This window comes from Podarcis liolepis, assembly GCF_965112155.1.
Source record: "Podarcis liolepis genome assembly, chromosome: 7".
Lineage (NCBI taxonomy): Eukaryota > Metazoa > Chordata > Lepidosauria > Squamata > Lacertidae > Podarcis > Podarcis liolepis.
Genome location: NC_139561.1, coordinates 90055903 through 90075588, shown reverse-complemented (window position 1 = coordinate 90075588; position 19686 = coordinate 90055903). Strand labels below are relative to the sequence as shown.

The 19686-nt window shown below is 47.9% G+C and overlaps 1 protein-coding gene across 1 annotated transcript; it reads left to right on the top strand.

Annotated features, from left to right (window-relative positions):
- Window positions 1-598: 598 nt before the first annotated feature.
- LOC310712935 (cytochrome P450 2F3-like) lies at window positions 599-19501 on the top strand. Its single transcript, XM_083516403.1, has 9 exons — window positions 599-966; window positions 5031-5193; window positions 7453-7602; window positions 7749-7909; window positions 9406-9582; window positions 9741-9882; window positions 11959-12146; window positions 15898-16039; window positions 18629-19501. Exons 1-9 carry the CDS (start codon window positions 694-696, stop codon window positions 18814-18816), a joined length of 1584 nt encoding a protein of 527 aa, XP_083372529.1. The 5' UTR covers window positions 599-693; the 3' UTR covers window positions 18817-19501.
- Window positions 19502-19686: the final 185 nt, after the last annotated feature.

Sequence of the window (19686 nt, the reverse complement as noted above, 5' to 3'; positions counted from 1 at the left end):
AAACAACAACAAAAGCATACATAGTTATTTCCCTCCCTATTTAATCTCCACAACAACAACCTTGCGATGTAGGTTAGGCTGAGAGTCGCTGACTAGCCCAAGGGCACCCAGATGAGCTTCACAGCTGAGGTGGGGGGAATTTGAACCCTGGGCTTTCCCATGTTCTAGTCTGGCACTATAACCACTGTGGGACACAGCAATCAAACCGGAATTTGTAGGAAATAAACAGAGTTCCTCTTCTCAGGGAACTGTAGCTCTGGGAGGCGAATAGGGAGGGTCTCTGAACACCTCTCAGAACATTGAAACAGACTACACTTCCCATGATTCTCTGGGGGAAGCCATGGCCGTTTAAAGAAGAATCATAGCACTTTAGAGGGATGGTGCAGACGTGAGCCTGGAAAGGCAGGTGGAGGATACCCCCCCCCCAGCAATTTATTGGATGCCTCTGCAACAATTATACGGCAAGACATAAACATGTTAGCATTAAAAAAAGAAAAGAAAAATACCATTCCAGCCCCAACCTTAACGAACCTCGATCTAATCTGTTTTCCCATACCCTGCCCAATATTTGCAGTGAAACACCCATTATGTGGCCCTTGATAAATTAGCAAATTAACTTCTTGATTGGAAATGGCAGAGTCCCCCCAGCTGGCTTGGAAATGGGTTGGAGGACCGGGAGTTACTGGATAACCAATGTGGAGAGTTGGGTGTTCCCCAGCCGCCCTTATAAGTCCTCTCGGCGCCTCCCCACAGCCCAGAGGGGGCATCTCTTGGCCAGGGTCCTCCATGGAGCTGTTCTCTGGGACTCTCTTCCTGCTCCTTTGCGTCTGTGGCGTCTTATTCCTGGGCTTGGCATGGAAGGGCAAAGGCGGCAAAGGCCGTCTGCCCCCTGGACCCACCCCGCTCCCCATCCTGGGGAATTTTCTCCAACTGGACCCAAACAACATGCTCAGATCCCTGGAGAAGGTGAGTCTCCAGTCGCCTCCCTGCTCTCCTCCTCCAGTGAAGTCCTGACAGTAGACCTAAACTCTCCCTCTGGGAAGACAGCCAAGCCTGCAAGTTTGGCTGGTGGGGATTGGAAGGGTGTAAATAGTCCTACAGTTACATATAATAATAATAGTAATAATAATAATAATAAGTAACCAACAAAAGATTAAAAATTAAAGATTATTAAAACATTAATCTTCGACATTTCTCAAATGAAAATAGGGATGTACAATTCCATAATGATAATTTTACTATTTATACCCCACACATCTTACTGGGCTGCCCCAGCCACTCTGGGCAGTTTTCAACATATATAAAAACGTAATAAAACATTAAAAAAAACACCTTCCCTATACAGGATTACCTTCAGACGGCTCGGGAGTCGGATGACTCCATACCCTCCAACATTTCTCCAGTGAAAAGTGGGACATTCCAGGATCAAATCAGAAAATGGGACAGCTTCTCTAAATTAGGGATGTCCCTGGAAAATAGGGATCTAGGAGGGTCTGTAGCTGAGGACTTATCTCTGTAGGAATGAGAGGGCATCAGAAGAGGTTGCTGGGTGTGTCCAACGGGGGTTCTTTAGCCCACCACAGGGGCCAGCCAGGTACCTCTGTGAAGCCCACAGTCAAAGCCTGAAGGCAATATCCCTCCTCACAACATTTCCCCAGAACCTGATAATTCAAGTGTATACCTGAACTCACATGTGCGCAGCCAGGACTCATGCATGTTCATATACACACTGCTGAGAGGCTTGGTATCTTCTGCTGGAGTTCTAACATGATCTTGTCTAATGAGTATGTGTTAACCCTTTAGAACGTCTCACACCAAAGGCATATAGAAAACTATTTTGTTACATGAAATAGAAGTGACACAATATGTATACCTGAAGGAGTGTCCCCACCCACACCGTCCAGCCCCGGAGACTGAGATCCTCCTCCGAGGTCCTCCTGGAGGTTCCCTCCCTGCAGAAGTGAGGTTACAGGGAATCAGGCATAGGGCCTTCTCGGTGGTGGCGCCCGCCCTGTGGAACGCCCTCCCAGCGGATGTCAAGAAAATAAACAACTACATGACTTTTAGAAGACATCTGAAGGCAGCCCTGTATCGGGAAGTTTTAAATGTTTGATGTCTTACTGTGTCTGGCAGGCTCTTTAAAGCCTATCCACTTCCTTCCCTCCCGCCTCATGGCTTTCAAAATTAACCTTTATATCCTTGCATTTTGTACGTTTTCCAATTCTAATTGCGCTCATTACAAAATGACTCAAATGTTAAATAAATATAGAAAGGTAGAAAATTTCTCATTACAAATCTTCAGGCAACCAAACCTGCTAGTGATGTTAATTGTTTACAATAATCTTTCAGGTATCGTATAAATTTAATCCAGTCCTTTTGGAATACTTGATCGTGCAGGTTTCAGATTTTTCTTTTCAGCTTCACCAGTTCTGCAAAGTCCACCCTCTTCATCTGCCACTCTTCTTTCGTTGGTACTTCTTGTTATCTCCCATTTTGGGGCTAAAAGAATTCTTGGCTACGATGCCTGCACTCTTGATCAGAAGAGTGAAAGCTTCCCTATTTTTAAAAGCCTATAGAAACGTTGGCCTGACAATTTTGCCATAAACCCACACTAGCAGTAGAGAAGAAGAAGAGTTTGGATTTGATATCCCGCCTTTCACTCCCCTTAAGGAGTCTCAAAGTGGCTAACAATCTCCTTTTCCTTCCTCCCCCACAACAAACACTCTGTGAGGTGAGTGGGGCTGAGAGACTTCAGAGAAGTGTGACTGGCCCAAAGTCACCCAGCAGCTGCATGTGGAGGAGCGGAGACGCGAACCCGGTTCCCCAGATTATGAGTCCACCGCTCTTAACCACTACACCACACTGGCTCAGTAGGGGCAGGGGAGGAAAGTATACCTGTCTTTAAAGCAAAGCAGAAGTGTGCTGAGTCCTGGAGAGCGCTGGGTTTATTGCTGTCCTGTTAGAGTCAGAGGAGCTGGGGTCTTGGCTAATGCCTCCTCGTAAGGAAGGGAGGGGCATTGAGATGAGTGATTCCCATCCCCTGTCCCACACACACACCCAGCTCCATCCCATGGCCATCTGAGTGAGAAAAGGACTGAAAACTGGCCTTATCTGCTTGCTTATCACTCTATCTGTGTTTTGCTTAACCAAAGGGAGATATAGCGAGCAGTTAACTGGACCTGGCTATCTCTTGGCTGTGCCACCATTATCTTGAAGTCATGCATTCTGGATTTCTGGATTTGCATGTGTTGACCATTTCAAGGTATGAAGTTTTTCCTGAGATGAGGCCGGTACAAGGTTCAGGAAGAAGAATCTCATGTCATATTTAAGTTACGTCAGTCTTATACCCGTGCCATGATCTACAGAGATCAACCTCATTGTAAGTTCAGATTCACACACAGCTGTTCACAGTTAGACTGCCTCTCATACGTGCCAACTCCCTGGGGCCCACAAAATCCCCCATGAAGGGGCCGAGCACCCACAAATTTCGGTGCCAGGGCCATGCACCCCACAGTTTGGGGGCCAAGCTGCCACTCCTTCTGCCTCTCAACCTGGAGTTTCTCCATTAGTTGTTCCTGTCCCTGCCCCACTCACCATTGGGGGTTGAGGTATGGAGGCTCCCCCTCAATTCCCAATCAGTCAGACTTTATTCCGTAGCAGGATAGAGTCCACAGAGATAGGGGGAGCATTTCCATTACAGGCATGGCCAAACCTGGCCCTCCAGCTGTTTTGGGACTACAATTCCCATCATCCCTGACCACTGGTCCTGTTAGCTAGGGATGATGGGAGTTGTAGTCCCAAAACAGCTGGAAGACCAAGTATGGCCATGCCTGCATTAGGACAATAGGCAAATATATGTCACCTGAGCCGTTCCTCCTCTAACCAAGCACCTTCTGACGCTTCTCCATATCTCATTAAATCACAGTCCATGAAATACAAATTACTCAACCCATGTTTCAGAACCCTCCTTGCACTTTTCACTTTGATAGTCTGTCTTGCAGTCACGGCACACTCTTGCACGGCTGACGTTGGCCTGACTAATGATGAGCCTAACAGTAATTCCACCTCGCACATTAATGGGAGAGGGTCAGATATGGGAGATATGGGTCAGTTAAGCCTGCTGGATCAGGCCAGTGTCCCATCTAGTCCAGCGTCCTCGTCTCACAGCAGTCAGTCAGATGCCCTAATGGGAAACCTGCGAGCAGGATGCAAGCGCAAGAGTCGTCTCCCCTCCTGTGGATTCGAGCGACTAGGATTTGGAAGTCTTGCTGTCTCCAACTGTGAAGACAGAGCAGAGCCTGTTAGTATCTCAGCTCACAGTCAGAGGTACCTGGCCTCCCCCGAGGCAATTGAGTGAGATACTGTGTTTACCTTCCGTCTGCAACTCCCGGCAGGCTAGGTAAACAAACCGGCGATTCTTCTCATTAGACGTGAGAAAGAACACACCCTCTGCTTCTCTCTTCCAGCTTTCCCCCCCAGGGAGGGGAAATGAGACAGACAGGAGTCCTATTTACATGTTTTATTCCTGTCATTCAGCAGTACATAGAAATGCGACTGCACCCTGCAGACTCCATCAGAAGAGTCACAACTCCTCCCCTGTACTTCCAGCACAGGTCACATGACACTCTGAGCTAACATCCGGTGCTCAGTACAGAGAATAGGCTCCACCTTTTCCCCAGTAGTACATCTGCAAAACATAACATCCTGTTTTGTATTCCAGCCATCTGGAGCTGGCTTTTGCCTTGGTGCTTTTTCCTGACAGAGCCATCCTGGCCAGAAGCCAACGAGAGTCCTCTCCTCCCTGAAGTTGTTTTTCAAAGCCATCCAATTTGGTGGCCATCACTTCCACCTGTGGAAGCGAGTTCCATAGTTTAACTCTTTATCCCAAATATGTCCTCCATCTGCCCTGAATCTTCCAGCTGGCCCTCCCCTCCCCAGGCTTCACTTCCCTCCTCACTGGGCTCCCTTCCTGTCCAGTTATCCCCTCACCTGTCCACACCTGGGCCAACCTGAGGCTCTTCTCCCGGCAGCTGGGCGAGGCCTACGGCTCGGTCTTCACCGTCTACCTAGGGCTGCGGCGAGTCGTGGTCTTGAGCAGCTACAAGGTGGTGAAGGAAGCCCTGGTGGACCAGGCAGAGGACTTCAACGCGAGAGGGCAGCTGCCGTCCTTCTCCAAGGATTTCCATGAGCACGGTGAGAGGTCCATCCCTGTGGGGAAAGGGGGCTTGGGGCACAGCTCAGTCCATCTTTCTGTCACTCATCAGACATGGGTCTGATGGTAGAGTGCCAACCTGGTGCCCTCCATCTGGTTTGGACTACAATTCTAATCAGTGCCAGCTAGGGATGGGCCGATAGGATTCGAACCCATGGCTTCAAGTTACAAGAAAGTTGATTCTGACTAAGCATCAGGAAGAACTAACTGATGGGAAGAGCTGTTAGTGGAACAGACTCCCCCCAGAGGTTGTGGACTCTCCTTCCTTGAAGAAGAAGAGTTTGGACTTGATATCCCGCTTTATCACTACCCGAAGGAGACTCAAAGCGGCTAACATTCTCCTTTCCCTTCCTCCCCCACAACAAACACTCTGTGAGGTGAGTGGGGCTGAGAGACTTCAGAGAAGTGTGACTGGCCCAAGGTCACCCAGCAGCTGCAGGTGGAGGAGAGGGGAAGCGAACCCGGTTCACCAGATTACGAGTCCACCGCTCTTAACCACTGCACCACACTGGCTTTCAAACAGAGGTTGGATGTCCTGGAAGCCTTACTTGAGATTCTTACATTACAGGGGGTTGGACCAGGTGAGTCTTGGGCTCCCTTCCAACTCTACAATTCTATGGTCTGTCAATTTTGGTTTCTATCAGTTTCTCATCTTCCCAACTCTTGATTTCAGTTCAGTTTCCGTGTGTTGCTCTGGTTCACCAGAAGCGGCTTAGTCATGCTGGCCACGTGACCCGGAAGCTGTACGCCGGCTCCCTCGGCCAATAAAGCGAGATGAGCGCCACAACCCCAGAGTCGGTCACGACTGGACCTAATGGTCAGGGGTATCTTCACCTTTTTATCTGATGGGAAAAGCTGTTAGACAGTGGGACGGTCTCCTCCCAGAGGTTGTGAACTCTCCTTCCTTGAAGGGTTTCAAACAGAGGTTTGGTGTCTACACTTCTATGGTCTGTCAATTTTGGTTTCTATCAGTTTCTCATCTTCCCAACTCTTGATTTCAGTTCCCCACATATCCACATTGGTTTGCGAATTATTCATCCACATTTGAGTGCAAAATTCTCCTAACATGCACATTTTTCTTAATAGGTACAACATTGCAAAGCAATTCCCCCAAACCAAAATGCCTTTCACTCATCTTATTTCTGTGACTGCAAGTTGCCGTAAGCTGTTTTTAACCTTGTGCTTTAATGTTGCAACCCCCAGCCCTACGCTGGGACCTTAGGGTAAAGGGCGGGTAATTAATGTTTAGATATTGGCACCTGTCTGTCTCTAGGGACAATGGAGTGTGCCTCTGGGGTGAAGGCAAACCATTGTGTTAGCAAACCATTCTGTTAGTGACCTCTCCAGGGCAGAAGCCTGGGCAGTGTACATGGGAGTCCTGGTCTCCACAGAGGACAAGACCCCTCTTGGTCCCACTGATGTGTCCAAACGAAAGCAGAGCAAGACGTTTGGCACCAGCTTGGCTGCAGGAGTTGCCAGAAGGAGGCGTACAAGGCACCATCCAATCACCTTAGGGATTTGTGGGGGGTTTAATCCTTTGCCTTGACTTCTCCTGAAGATATTCCGCAAGGCAGCACTGTTTTAGGACCAGAGTTTTCCTTCTCCTTGATGGGCTCCCTTCCCAGGTGGATGAGTCCCATCTGCCCATCACTTCCCTCTACAGCACATGCAGAAACCGCCTTCTTGACCATTGGACTCACTCTTGGTCCTGTTTACTCAATCCGCTCAATTCTTATGCATGCTTTGTTTTTGTGGCACTTGACTTGGCTGAAGAACCGTGTTGCAAAATTCAGAGACGATTGGATTCGCAGCTGTGTTCCAGTTCTTGGCACATCTCGTAAATTCAAACAGAATTGACTTTTTCTCCCTCTTGTCAGCCAACTGGGCCAGATGTTACTGGGAGAGATGCAAGTTCTCATCCCCCAAACAGCTGGAGGGCACCAGGTTGACAAAGGCTGCTTTTACCCACCCTGGTTTTTTCCTGAAAGCAATGTACTTAGCAACATTTGACTGTCACATAAACAATACCCTTCACAACCACTGTTTATCTCAGCAGTAGAAAGGTTAGCAAACTGGAGGTCAGGAAATGGGAGGTTGTGGGAGATGTCCCTGGGAAACATAACACATGAATCGGCCAAGGTTTTAAAAGGATGAGTATCGAAGAGACAATCTGTCCTTGTCAAGGAAGAAGGGGGGATATACACAAAAATATTACAATAATCATAATATTGCTTGGCCAGGGGTGACCTTTTCCAACGGTGATCGGTGGAGGCAGCTTCGCAGGTTCAGCCTCACCACCTTGAGGAATTTCGGGATGGGGAAACGGTCCATCGAGGAGCAGATCCAGGAGGAGGCCCGGTGCCTGGCAGAGGAGTTCCGTAAGTTGCAAGGTAGGCCTCTGGAGAAATTCATAATTAAAGGATTGGTCGCCTCTAGAAGACTCTGTGGTGCTTGGTCCACAAGTGTAGCCATTGTGTGCTCTTGCCAAAGACAGACCTTTCCTTCCCTCCTCCTGCCTTCTGTCTCTCCCCACTAGGGACGCCCTTTGACCCCACCGTCGCCATCAGCCGAGCCGTCTCCAACGTCATCTGTTCCATCTTATTTGGGAACAGGTTCCAGTACGACGATGAGAAATTCATCACCCTGAGTGAGCTGATCACAGAACGGTTCCGCGTGGCCAGCCTGCCCCCGTCTCAGGTGAGGGCGGACGGACTGCAAGGACCCCCCCCCCCAATATATCTACCCTTTACTTATTATCGTGGTGTTTTTTAAAGCAAAGAACTGAAAAGTTAAACAATAGAGTGTCACAGCATGGAAGGGCAAAAGAGCAAAGGTACAGCCCAGTTCCAAAGCATTAATGCATACAAAGCTTATATTTGCAAATAAAGACTATTTATTAGACACAGTATTCCCCTGTGAATTACATCATCACCATCACCATCATTAATTTTTAATCCATCATTTTGAATTATAGCAATCTGAAAAATACATTGTTGTTGTTGTTTAATCGTTTAGTTGTGTCCAACTCTTTGTGACCCCCTGGACCAGAGCACGCCAGGCACTCCTGTCTTCCACTGCCTCCCGCAGTTTGGTCAAAAAACACATATATGGCAACAAACAAGCCATAAACAACAAAAGAAAACAAAAGCAATGGTTTGGCTTTTCTGTCAAGGTCACTTTAAGAATTTCAGCGTCTTTCCATAAGAGTTTGGAAGTTTGATTCAATTAACATATTTTATTCAAATGGGTCCCTCTATAGAGTCCAATGTTTCTGAGGTGGTTTTCTAGCACGATATTCCTGGTGTATCAAGGAAATAAACAGAGGCCAAGATCCATCATTATGGATGCTCAAAGTTCTCTCTAGTCTTAAATGAGACAGACGTTTGCAAAGGCAGGCTGCACTGAGTGACCATGTGTCTCAATTCTTGTATAAGAATTAAAATCATGCCATCTATCTGTCTGCCTATCTAGTCCTTCAAGCTCTGCCCTAGATATTTTCGCTTATGGAATCTCCCTTCCAGGAGAGCAATTTGCCAAAGCCCTGAATACCAGAAATCCAGATTATTAGGTCAGGGTTCATAAATCTGTGGCAGGAAGGAGCGATTTGTTGCCTAGGGGGCTCAATTTGCCCCCCACCTGACCGCCTTATATTAAGCAACCACAGCAATGGGCTGAATCCGTCTCTCCAGTTCATTGTGTAGAGTGTTCTCACTCGTGGGCCTTGCAGGGCAGAAGGCAGCGCTGGAATTTCTGAAGCGAAGGGAGGCTTTTGGAAAGGAAAGCCCAAGGACCCATGAGCATGTGCAAAGAGTCAAGGGTCACTTTTCCAGGCAGGCATAAGCCTGTGGTGTAGTGGTTAAAAGCGATAGACTCGTAATCTGGGGAACTGGGTTCGCGTCTCCGCTCCTCCACATGCAGCTGCTGGGTGACCTTGGGCCAGTCACACTTCTCTGAAGTCTCTCAGCCCCACTCACCTCACAGAGTCTTTGTTGTGGGGGAGGAAGGGAAAGGAGATTGTTAGCTGCTTTGAGACTCCTTCGGGTAGTGATAAAACGAGATACCAAATCCAAACTCTTCTTCTTCTTCTCAGCATGTGCCTTTTTTTTGGGAATCTGAGTTTGCAGGAGACACATACTAAGGTCAGCCAAATGTGGTAACGCCCTTCCATTGCTCCCCATCTTCTTCCCCCGCAGCTGTACAATATTTTCCCGGAGATCATGGAGAAGATCCCCGGATCCCACCACGCGGGCAGCAAATGTTCCCAGGGGATCATCCGCTTCATAGAGGAGAGGATCAAGATGCAGCAGGTCTCACTGGATCCCTCTGACCCCCACAGCTACATTGACTGCTTCTTAGTCAAGATGGATCAGGTAAGGAATGAACTTCCACATCTCCATCATCTGCCCCCCCCCCAAACGTGCTGTCTGCAGGTTTCAGAGAATTGTGGAATTGGAAGGGACCCCAAGTGGCATCTAGTCTGACCCCCCCTTCAATGCAGACATCATAGTAGACCTCGATCTCTTGGCAGGAAAAGAATAACCCGGCTTCTGAATTTTGCATGGAGAATTTGATCGCGTCCAGCTTCAACTTGTTCTTCGCTGGGACGGAGACGATTGGCACCACCCTGAGATATGGATTCCTCACCATGCTGAAGTACCCACAGATTCAAGGTGAGGGCAGAAGGAGGAAACCTATGAGAATCACCTGAGCTTCTACAGCTACAGACCAGGCTGTTCCCAGGGTGTGTCCATTGTCGCATGCTGACAGCTTCTGGGAGCCACAGGTGAGAGAAGAGTGTTGGGTAGGGACCAGAGTACCCCAGAAGGAGTAGGACGTGTCCCCAACCAGAGGTACTACCACTCCCCTATCACTCCATACGCCCAAAAGGAGGAAAAGCCTAGGGCATCTGGTATCTCCAAATGGTCTCCCATCCAAATGCTAACCAGGCCTGACCCTGCTTAGCTTCCAAGCTCAGACATGGTTGGGTGTGTTCAGGGTAGTATGACTTTGATTGGCTGGCTAAGCCAAGTGAGGGTAGCCTATGGGTCTCAAACCTCAGTGAGTTAGCAGCTTCCCCTGCAAGCGAAGGCAGGCTCTGGCAGCTGGAGCGGATGAGATCCAAAGTGGGTTCAACGGTCAAATAGGCAGTTTCTGCATGTGCTTTAGAGGGAACCAAGGGGCATTGAGGGGACGCGGGTGGCACTGTGGGTTAAACCACAGAGTATAGGACTTGCCGATCAGAAGGTCGGTGGTTCGTATCCCTGTGACAGGGTGAGCTCCCGTTGCTCGGTCCCTGCTCCTGCCAACCTAGCAGTTCGAAAGCATGTCAAAGTGCAAGTAGATAAATAGGTACCACTCCGGCGGGAAGGTAAACTGCATTTCCGTGCGCTGCTCTGGTTCACCAGAAGCGGCTCAGTCATGCTGGCCACATGACCCGGAAGCTGTACGCCGGCTCCCTCAGCCAATAAAGCAAGATGAGTGCCGCAACCCCAGAGTCGGCCATGACTGGACCTAATGGTCAGGGGTCCCTTTACCTTTACGGGACTTCTGAAGGGTGAGAGAATGGAATGCTTGCTGAAGAATGACAGCTTTTGATACTGGATAGTAGCTCACAGCCTACTTGAAGTTGGACACTCCTGCCCTACACAAATCAGGACTGAGGTCCCTAAGATGCTTGGATGGCACCTTGTACGCCACCTTCCTGCAACTCCTGCAGCCCAGCTGGTACCAAACGTCGTGCTCTTCTTTCCTTTGGACCACATCAGGAAGGCCGAAAGGGGGGTCTTGTCATCTGAGCAGCCCAGGACCTCCAGACACGCTGCCCAGGCTTGCGCCCTGGGGAGGTCACTTTGGTGCTCCTAACACAGCCGTTTGACTTCACCCCTGGTGGCACACTCCATTGTCTCTCAAGACGGTCAGATGCCAAGAACAGATCAAGCTGATGATGGAAGGCAACAGCCCAAACTTAAGTGCACTCTTCTCCATGGAGGGCTGTGTGGACCATGTACCCCACCTTGATTTCCATGGAGGAAAAGGTGATCTATGAATGCAGTAAGATAAAGAAACAGGCAATTTCCACCCTCAAGGGAAGCCCCAAATAGAAGTGACTGTAGTAGTCAAGATGTGAGATTAACGGGACATGTAGTTCCGTCCTGGCGAGAGTAACATCATCTAGAAAAAGGTCAACGTATTTTTCGCTCTATAAGACGCAACAGACCACAAGACGCACCTAGTTTTTGGAGGAGGAAAACAAGAAAAAAATATATATTCTGAATCTCAGAAGCCAGAACAGCAAGAGGGATCACTGCGCAGTGAAAGCAGCAATCCCTCTTGCTGTTCTGGCTTCTGGGATAGCTGCGCAGCCTGCATTCGCTCCATAAGACGCACACACATTTCCCCTTACTTTTTAGGAGGGAAAAAGTGAGTCTTATAGAGCATGCTCTGGTCTATGGGGTCACGAAGAGTCGGACACGACTAAACGACTAAACAACAACATAGAGCAAAAAATATGGTATACACACAGTTCCCAGACGAGAGGGATTTGTGCCCATGGCCCCTCCCTCTTGTCCTCCCTCCATCCCCAAAAATGTCCCAGTGAAAGGGTGTCAAGAGAGAAAGGCACGGTGCTATCCTGATTGTGAACAGGTGCTCAGTCATAGAATGATGGAATTGTACAGTTGTAAGGGACCCAAAAGGTCATCTTGCTCAGCTCCCTGCGACACAGGAATTGTTCTCTTTTCCCCAAGAAAAGCTCCACGAGGAAATCGATCGAGTGATTGGGAGGGACCGGACCCCAGCCAGTGAGGACAGGAACAAAATGCCCTATATGGAGGCTGTCTTGCACGAGATCCAGCGATTCAGCGATATCCTACCAATGAATCTTCCCCGCATGGCCAGGAAAGACATCCACTTCAGGGGTTATGTCATCCCCAAGGTAAGATTCCCAGCAGGGGTGGAGGGATCAGGATCCAGCCTTTGGGCCCTCCATGCAACTGGTCTGAAATTCCTGGGTCAGGGCGGGGACAGTATTTGAGCTCAGTGCCTCCCATGTCACACCTGGACTTGCCTTGGAAAGGCATTTAGCCACAGGAGTCAGTTCTCCACCTGTGAAATGGGTATATTTCAAAGCTCCCAGGAAGCTGCCTTATCTGTCTGCCAGGATGCTTGTCCATCTGGATCTTTTTAATACTACTAAACGATGTAAAGTGCAGGGAAGATTTTGAAACAAAATCAACACTGGGTTTCTCTAGAGTTGGAATGCTGCTGCTGACAAGCCAATAATCATAGAATTAAAGAGTCGGAAGCGACCCAAAGGGTCACCGTGTTCAACTACCTGCAATGAATTAGTGGAATGAGGTCTATGGGGCGCTAACTTTGAAGGTGACTAATCCAGAATGCGGCAGCTAGACTGGTGACTGAGAAAGGCTGCCGGGAACATATAACACCAGGCCTAAAGGATCTTCGCTGGCTCCCAGTACGTTTCCGAGCACAATTCAAAGTGTTGGTGCTGACCTTTAAAGCCCTAAATGGCCTCGGTCCAGTAGACCTGAAGGAGCGTCTCCACCCCCATTGTTCTGGCTGGACACTGAGGTCCAGCTCTGAGGGCCTTCTGGTGGTTCCCTCACTGAAAGAAGTGAAGTTACAGGGAACCAGGCAGAGGGCCTTCTCTATGGTGGCACCCACCCTGTGGAACACCCTCCCATCAGATGTGAAGGAAATAAATAACTACAGTGGTACCTCGGGTTAAGAACTTAATTTGTTCTGGAGGTACGTCATTAACCTGAAACTGTTCTTTAATATATATATATATATATATATATATATATATATATATATATATATGCAGGTTTTGGTGTCTTCGGGTGTCTTCCCGTGTAAGAGTTGGGGTGTCTAGGCGACGTTTCGACGAGGTCTCACTCGTCATCTTCAGGCTGGTGCTTTCGGCTTCTTGTTACTGGAACAGAGCAGGATCTCAGTGTTTGAGTTCCTATAAATACTGTTGAGGGGGTGTGGTGTATAGCCTCCAACGTTCTGGGCAGAGAGGAAGTTCCCAGGTTAGTGTGCCTTTTCTTCTTTTGTTCCTTAATTACTTGAGGGATATCTTGAGTGATTTCTTGAGTGATATTCTGAGTACCACTTAGGTGGGTCATTAGGTGTGGATTAGTTGCTAAAGCTTTCGTGTCTTGACCTCTTGAGCTTGTGAAGAGTTTTTCTGAGAAGATGGCTGTACTGCACTTAGTTGTGCTCTGGCTTGGCTTCGTGTATAGGGGCGAGCTGTGGTTTTGTGCCCTGTGCCAGCCAGATCTGTGTAGGGATTGCAGGGGGGTGCAGCATCCGGAGGTGCCACTATGGTTTGGCTACTGGATGGTGTCTGTAATTTATCTGTGGAGAGGGTCTGGGTTTGGGTCTGGTGTGGTTGATTGGTGATGGCGTTCTGTGTGCCTCTGGTTCTGGTGTCGGTTTTTGTGGGGAGGGCTAATTTCCAGATGTCTGGCAGGCGGGACGTGTCGTCACGCTTGTTCATGTTGTGAGGGTGTTTCTCTATCTCGATGGCTTCCATGATTATTCTCTTGTGGTGATGTTCCATGTTAAAGAGCAATTTGGAATCTGCAAAATTAATTTCGTGTCCTGTTTCTTTCATGTGTTGGAAAAGAGAGGAAGTTTTTTCTTCTTTTTTGACGGCATTCTTGTGTTCTGCGATACGTGCATTTATTCGTCTGTTTGTTTGTCCAATGTACGTGGCTGGGCAGACTTTGCAGGGTATTTCATAGACCCCTTGGTTTTCCAACTGGATTTTATCTTTGGGGTTTCTGAGGATATTGGCTATTTTTTGGTTGGTGCAAAAGGCTGTTTTGATATTGTGTTTATGGAGGATTTTGCTAATTTTATCTGTAGTGCCCTTGATATAAGGAAGGAGGGCCATGCCATTGTTTTCTTCTGTGTCTTGGTTTTTGGGGGGTGTTTCTTTTTGCCCATTAATGAAGCCTTGACAGCCATTCAAAACAAATACAATCCCCCCGAATACATCCTGGACCTGACCAACCACTGCCTAACCAACACGTACTTCATCCACAATGGACAAAGATACAAACAGATAGAAGGAGCACCTATGGGATCACCCCTCTCAAGACACCCCAAAAACCAAGACACAGAAGAAAACAATGGCATGGCCCTCCTTCCTTATATCAAGGGCACTACAGATAAAATTAGCAAAATCCTCCATAAACACAATATCAAAACAGCCTTTTGCACCAACCAAAAAATAGCCAATATCCTCAGAAACCCCAAAGATAAAATCCAGTTGGAAAACCAAGGGGTCTATGAAATACCCTGCAAAGTCTGCCCAGCCACGTACATTGGACAAACAAACAGACGAATAAATGCACGTATCGCAGAACACAAGAATGCCGTCAAAAAAGAAGAAAAAACTTCCTCTCTTTTCCAACACATGAAAGAAACAGGACACGAAATTAATTTTGCAGATTCCAAATTGCTCTTTAACATGGAACATCACCACAAGAGAATAATCATGGAAGCCATCGAGATAGAGAAACACCCTCACAACATGAACAAGCGTGACGACACGTCCCGCCTACCAGACATCTGGAAATTAGCCCTCCCCACAAAAACCGACACCAGAACCAGAGGCACACAGAACGCCATCACCAATCAACCACACCAGACCCAAACCCAGACCCTCTCCACAGATAAATTACAGACACCATCCAGTAGCCAAACCATAGTGGCACCTCCGGATGCTGCACCCCCCTGCAATCCCTACACAGATCTGGCTGGCACAGGGCACAAAACCACAGCTCGCCCCTATACACGAAGCCAAGCCAGAGCACAACTAAGTGCAGTACAGCCATCTTCTCAGAAAAACTCTTCACAAGCTCAAGAGGTCAAGACACGAAAGCTTTAGCAACTAATCCACACCTAATGACCCACCTAAGTGGTACTCAGAATATCACTCAAGAAATCACTCAAGATATCCCTCAAGTAATTAAGGAACAAAAGAAGAAAAGGCACACTAACCTGGGAACTTCCTCTCTGCCCAGAACGTTGGAGGCTATACACCACACCCCCTCAACAGTATTTATAGGAACTCAAACACTGAGATCCTGCTCTGTTCCAGTAACAAGAAGCCGAAAGCACCAGCCTGAAGATGACGAGTGAGACCTCGTCGAAACGTCGCCTAGACACCCCAACTCTTACACGGGAAGACACCCGAAGACACCAAAACCTGCATTCCTGTACCCGTGAAAATCTACGAAAGCATATATATATATATATATATATTATTTAACATAATTATTACAAAATGTAAGCAAAATATTGCAAATACATACATATTTTAAATAAGGACACATTTATAAAAAAGAGAAAAAAGGAGAAAAAGAAGAAAAAAATAGAGAGAGAAAAGAAGATATTCTACAAATATCTCAATATGAAAATATTAATAAAATTTCATTGATTGACCTGAAACTGTTCTTAACCTGAGGTACCCCCTTAGCTAATGGGGCCTCCCGCTGCCGCCGCACCACCGGAGCACAATTTCTGTTCTCATCCTGAAGCAAAGTTCTTAACCCGAGGTACTATTTCTGGGTTAGTGGAGTCTGTAACCTGAAGCGTCTGTAAGCTGAAGAGTCTGTAACCCGAGGTACCACTGTATATGCTTCTCCCAGGGCACCTACATCTATCCTTTGCTGAGCAGCGTTCACTATGACTCAGAGGAGCACTCCAACCCTCAAGAGTTTGACCCAGGGAGATTCTTGGATAGCCAAGGCTGCTTCAAGAAGGTGGAGGCCTTCATGCCTTTCTCAGCAGGTACGTGGGGAGGGAGGGGTCTCCTTCCATTCCAACGGGAGGGGAGTGGGGAGTGGGGTTGGTGAGTGGTCTCCTATGAGATTCATTTCCAGGCGGTCCTTCGCAGGAGGGTCAGAGAAAGGAACCTCTGTTCTGGTCCTACTTGTCTTGGCTTCTCGCAGGCATCTGGGGGCCACTGGGAGAACAGGATGCAGGACTGGGGGGCCTGATCCTGCAGGGCTCTCCTGCGTTGTACCTACCAAGGACAGCGTTGGAGAGGGGCTGGGTTGACCACTTATCAACCTGTTGCTGTACACCCCATTGAAAGACTACATTACAAACAGGAGTCTTGGTTGACCACAAACTTGACATGAGCCAACAGTGTGACGCGGCAGCTAAAAAAGCCAATGCAATTCTGGGCTGCATCAATAGGAGTATAGCATCTAGATCAAGGGAAGTAATAGTGCCACTGTATTCTGCTCTGGTCAGACCTCACCTGGAGTACTGTGTCCAGTTCTGGGCACCACAGTTCAAGAAGGACACTGACAAACTGGAACGTGTCCAGAGGAGGGCAACCAAAATTGTCAAAGGCCTGGAAACGATGCCTTATGAGGAACGGCTAAGGGAGCTGGGCATGTTTAGCCTGGAGAAGAGGAGGTTAAGGGGTGATATGATAGCCATGTTCAAATATATAAAAGGATGTCACATAGAGGAGGGAGAAAGGTTGTTTTCTGCTGCTCCAGAGAAGCGGACACGGAGCAATGGATCCAAACTACAAGAAAGAAGATTCCACCTAAACATTAGGAAGAACTTCCTGACAGTAAGAGCTGTTTGACAGTGGAATTTGCTGCCAAGGAGTGTGGTGGAGTCTCCTACTTTGGAGGTCTTTAAGCAGAGGCTTGACAACCATATGTCAGGAGTGCTCTGATGGTGTTTCCTGCCTGGCAGGGGGTTGGACTCGATGGCCCTTGCGGTCTCTTCCAACTCTAGGATTCTATGATTCTATGAAACACCCCACCCAATGCAAGGGGCCACAGATAGAGGTCAAAGAGGAACATTTTTGCCCAGCACCTAAAGATTTATAATGAAGGCACCAAGTGAGACTCCCTGTGTAGCGCATCCCAGAAACGGGGAGCCACTGCAGAAAAGGCCCATTCCCATGTTGCCACCCTCTGGACCTCTCATGGAAGGGGCCCTGTTTCAACCGTGACTCTTCCAGCGCATCTTTTCACCTATCCAGTGGCGTAGCGTGGGGGGTGTAGGGGGGGCCGGCCGCACCGGGCGCAACATCTGGGGGGGGGCGCTCGCACTCTCAGCTCTCTGCCCCTACCTGGCTCACTCGCTCTCTCTCACTGCAGTGCTGGCTGTGCGAATCCGATCTGAGCCGCTGGGTCGCCGCCCACTGTGGAGGGGGTGGGTCCCAGGCGTGCGGTGCGGAGAGAGAGCGAGGGACTATCTGGGGGAGGGACAGTGCAGCGGCCGCCCAGCGCAGCGCTGAGCGCGGGAGAGAACCACACCAGACCAGACCAGGCAGCAGCAAGAAGAAGCTGGCAGCGGCGGCAGGTTAGGGGTTAGGGGGCGCAAACTACTTGCCTTACCCCGGGTTAGGGGGCGCAAATTACTTGCCTTGCCCTGGGTGCTGACAACCCACGCTACGCCACTGCACCTATCAGCCATTTAACACTTTCTTTTAATGCCTATGCATCATATTACAGTATTGATGTATTACAGTATTTTAATATTTTTTGGGAAGCCGCCCAGAGTGGCTGGGGAAGCCCATCCAGATGGGTGGGGTATAAATAATATATTATTATTATTATTATTATTATTATTATTATTATTATTATTAGCTATTGATCAACGTACCTATGAGTAATTGTTCCTACTAAATCTGTTTGAAAGCCAGTGTGGTGTAGTGGTTAGAGCGGTGGACTAGTAATCTGGGGAACCGGGTTCACGTCTCCGCTCCTCCACATGCAGCTGCTGGGTGACCTTGGGCCAGTCACACTTCTCTGAAGTCTCTCAGCCTCACTCACCTCACAGATTGTTTTTAAAAAATGCTTTATTGGTTTTAAAACCGTACAACAGAAATAATCCATAGATGTTAAAGACGAAATAAAAACATACCATGGTTCATTCCTTTTTTCTTCTTCTTTTTATTGATTTTTAAAAAATAAATTTTATTAGTATTTTCCAAACAACAACACCACGAAAGATATCAAAAAATAACAATACACAACACACAAAAACCAGCATTTGAAAACTAAAGAAAGCAACAACAACAACAACAACAACAACAAATCCATATCTTACAAGTTAATATTATAAACACTAAAACAACAACGGCAAGACATTGACTTCCACCAATCCTCCTTTATCTCTCATTGTGTCTTCCTGTTTTCCTGTTTTCTTTATCATCTCTATCCTAACATCTAGATATAAATCCTTCCTTCCTTAATTAATACTTGTTTCTAAAGGAAATTCCTAAAGCACCCCAAGAATGAGGCAGAAGAACGGAAACTTCTTTCACGGGGGAATAAATTCGAGGGTGGGTTTTGTCAGAGGGCTCCTTCCACCTGCCTGACAGATTTTGCGTTTTTCTCTTGGCAGGGAAGCGTATCTGCATGGGCGAAGGCTTGGCCCGCATGGAGCTGTTCCTCTTCTTCACCACCATCCTGCAGGCCTTCACCCTCCAGTCGCCTGTGCCCCCCAGCCAGATCAGCCTCGCGCCGGCGGCCGTGGGCCTTGGGAAGGTGCCCCCAAAATACCAGCTGTCAGCGTCCTGGCGCCAGCACTGATCTCTCCCTTCCTGTGTTGCGGCGCAAGGAGATCTCGGTTTCTCTCTCAGTACCTCTGCACTCCTGAGAGATTGGCCGTAAAGTAGGAAAGCCCTCTCTTTGAAGGCCTGTCCGTTCAAGGAGGAGAAGGAAGACCCCAACTCACCTGGTGGACTTGAACTGTTTTGCAAAAATGTGCTTCTTAGGCAATTGTGCATACGGAAAAGGCAATGTTAGGAGAAATTTGCAATAAATGGTTGATGAATTTTCAGAAAACTGATATGGAGGGCACCAGGTTATGGAAGACTGGATTGGGGATTTGATTTTCCTTTTTAAAAGTTCATTTTATAATGTACATAAAACACATAGAACAGTTATAACAAGAGATGGGAATGAAAAGGTGAAAAACAAAATTTTAAGAGAGGCACATGGGTCAGCATAACAAAGTCCAAGCAAAAAAGACTGACTTTCAAGGCTAGTTCCAGATCTGTCGGGCTGGGGAGAAGGGTTATCTTGAGAAAGAGGCTTCCTTTGTATAACAACAACAACAACAACTTATTATTTGTACCCTGCCCATCTGGTTGGGTTTCCCCAGCCACTCTGGGCGGCTTCCAACAAAGATTAAAAATACATTAAAATGTCACACATTAAAAACTTCCCTGAACAGGGCTGCCTTTAGTATATGCAATAAAGGAATGCCAAGTCATATGCCTTGTCAAAACTCTCAAATGATTCACAGCTTTCTTCATTATTGCTATATCCCACAGTGAGCGTTGCCAAGCACCCAGTGTAAGATTTTGTAATGACTATTTGGTCATGAGTTTGACCAAACTGCGGGAGGCAGTGGAAGACAGGAGGGCCTGGCGTGCTCTGGTCCAGGGGGTCACAAAG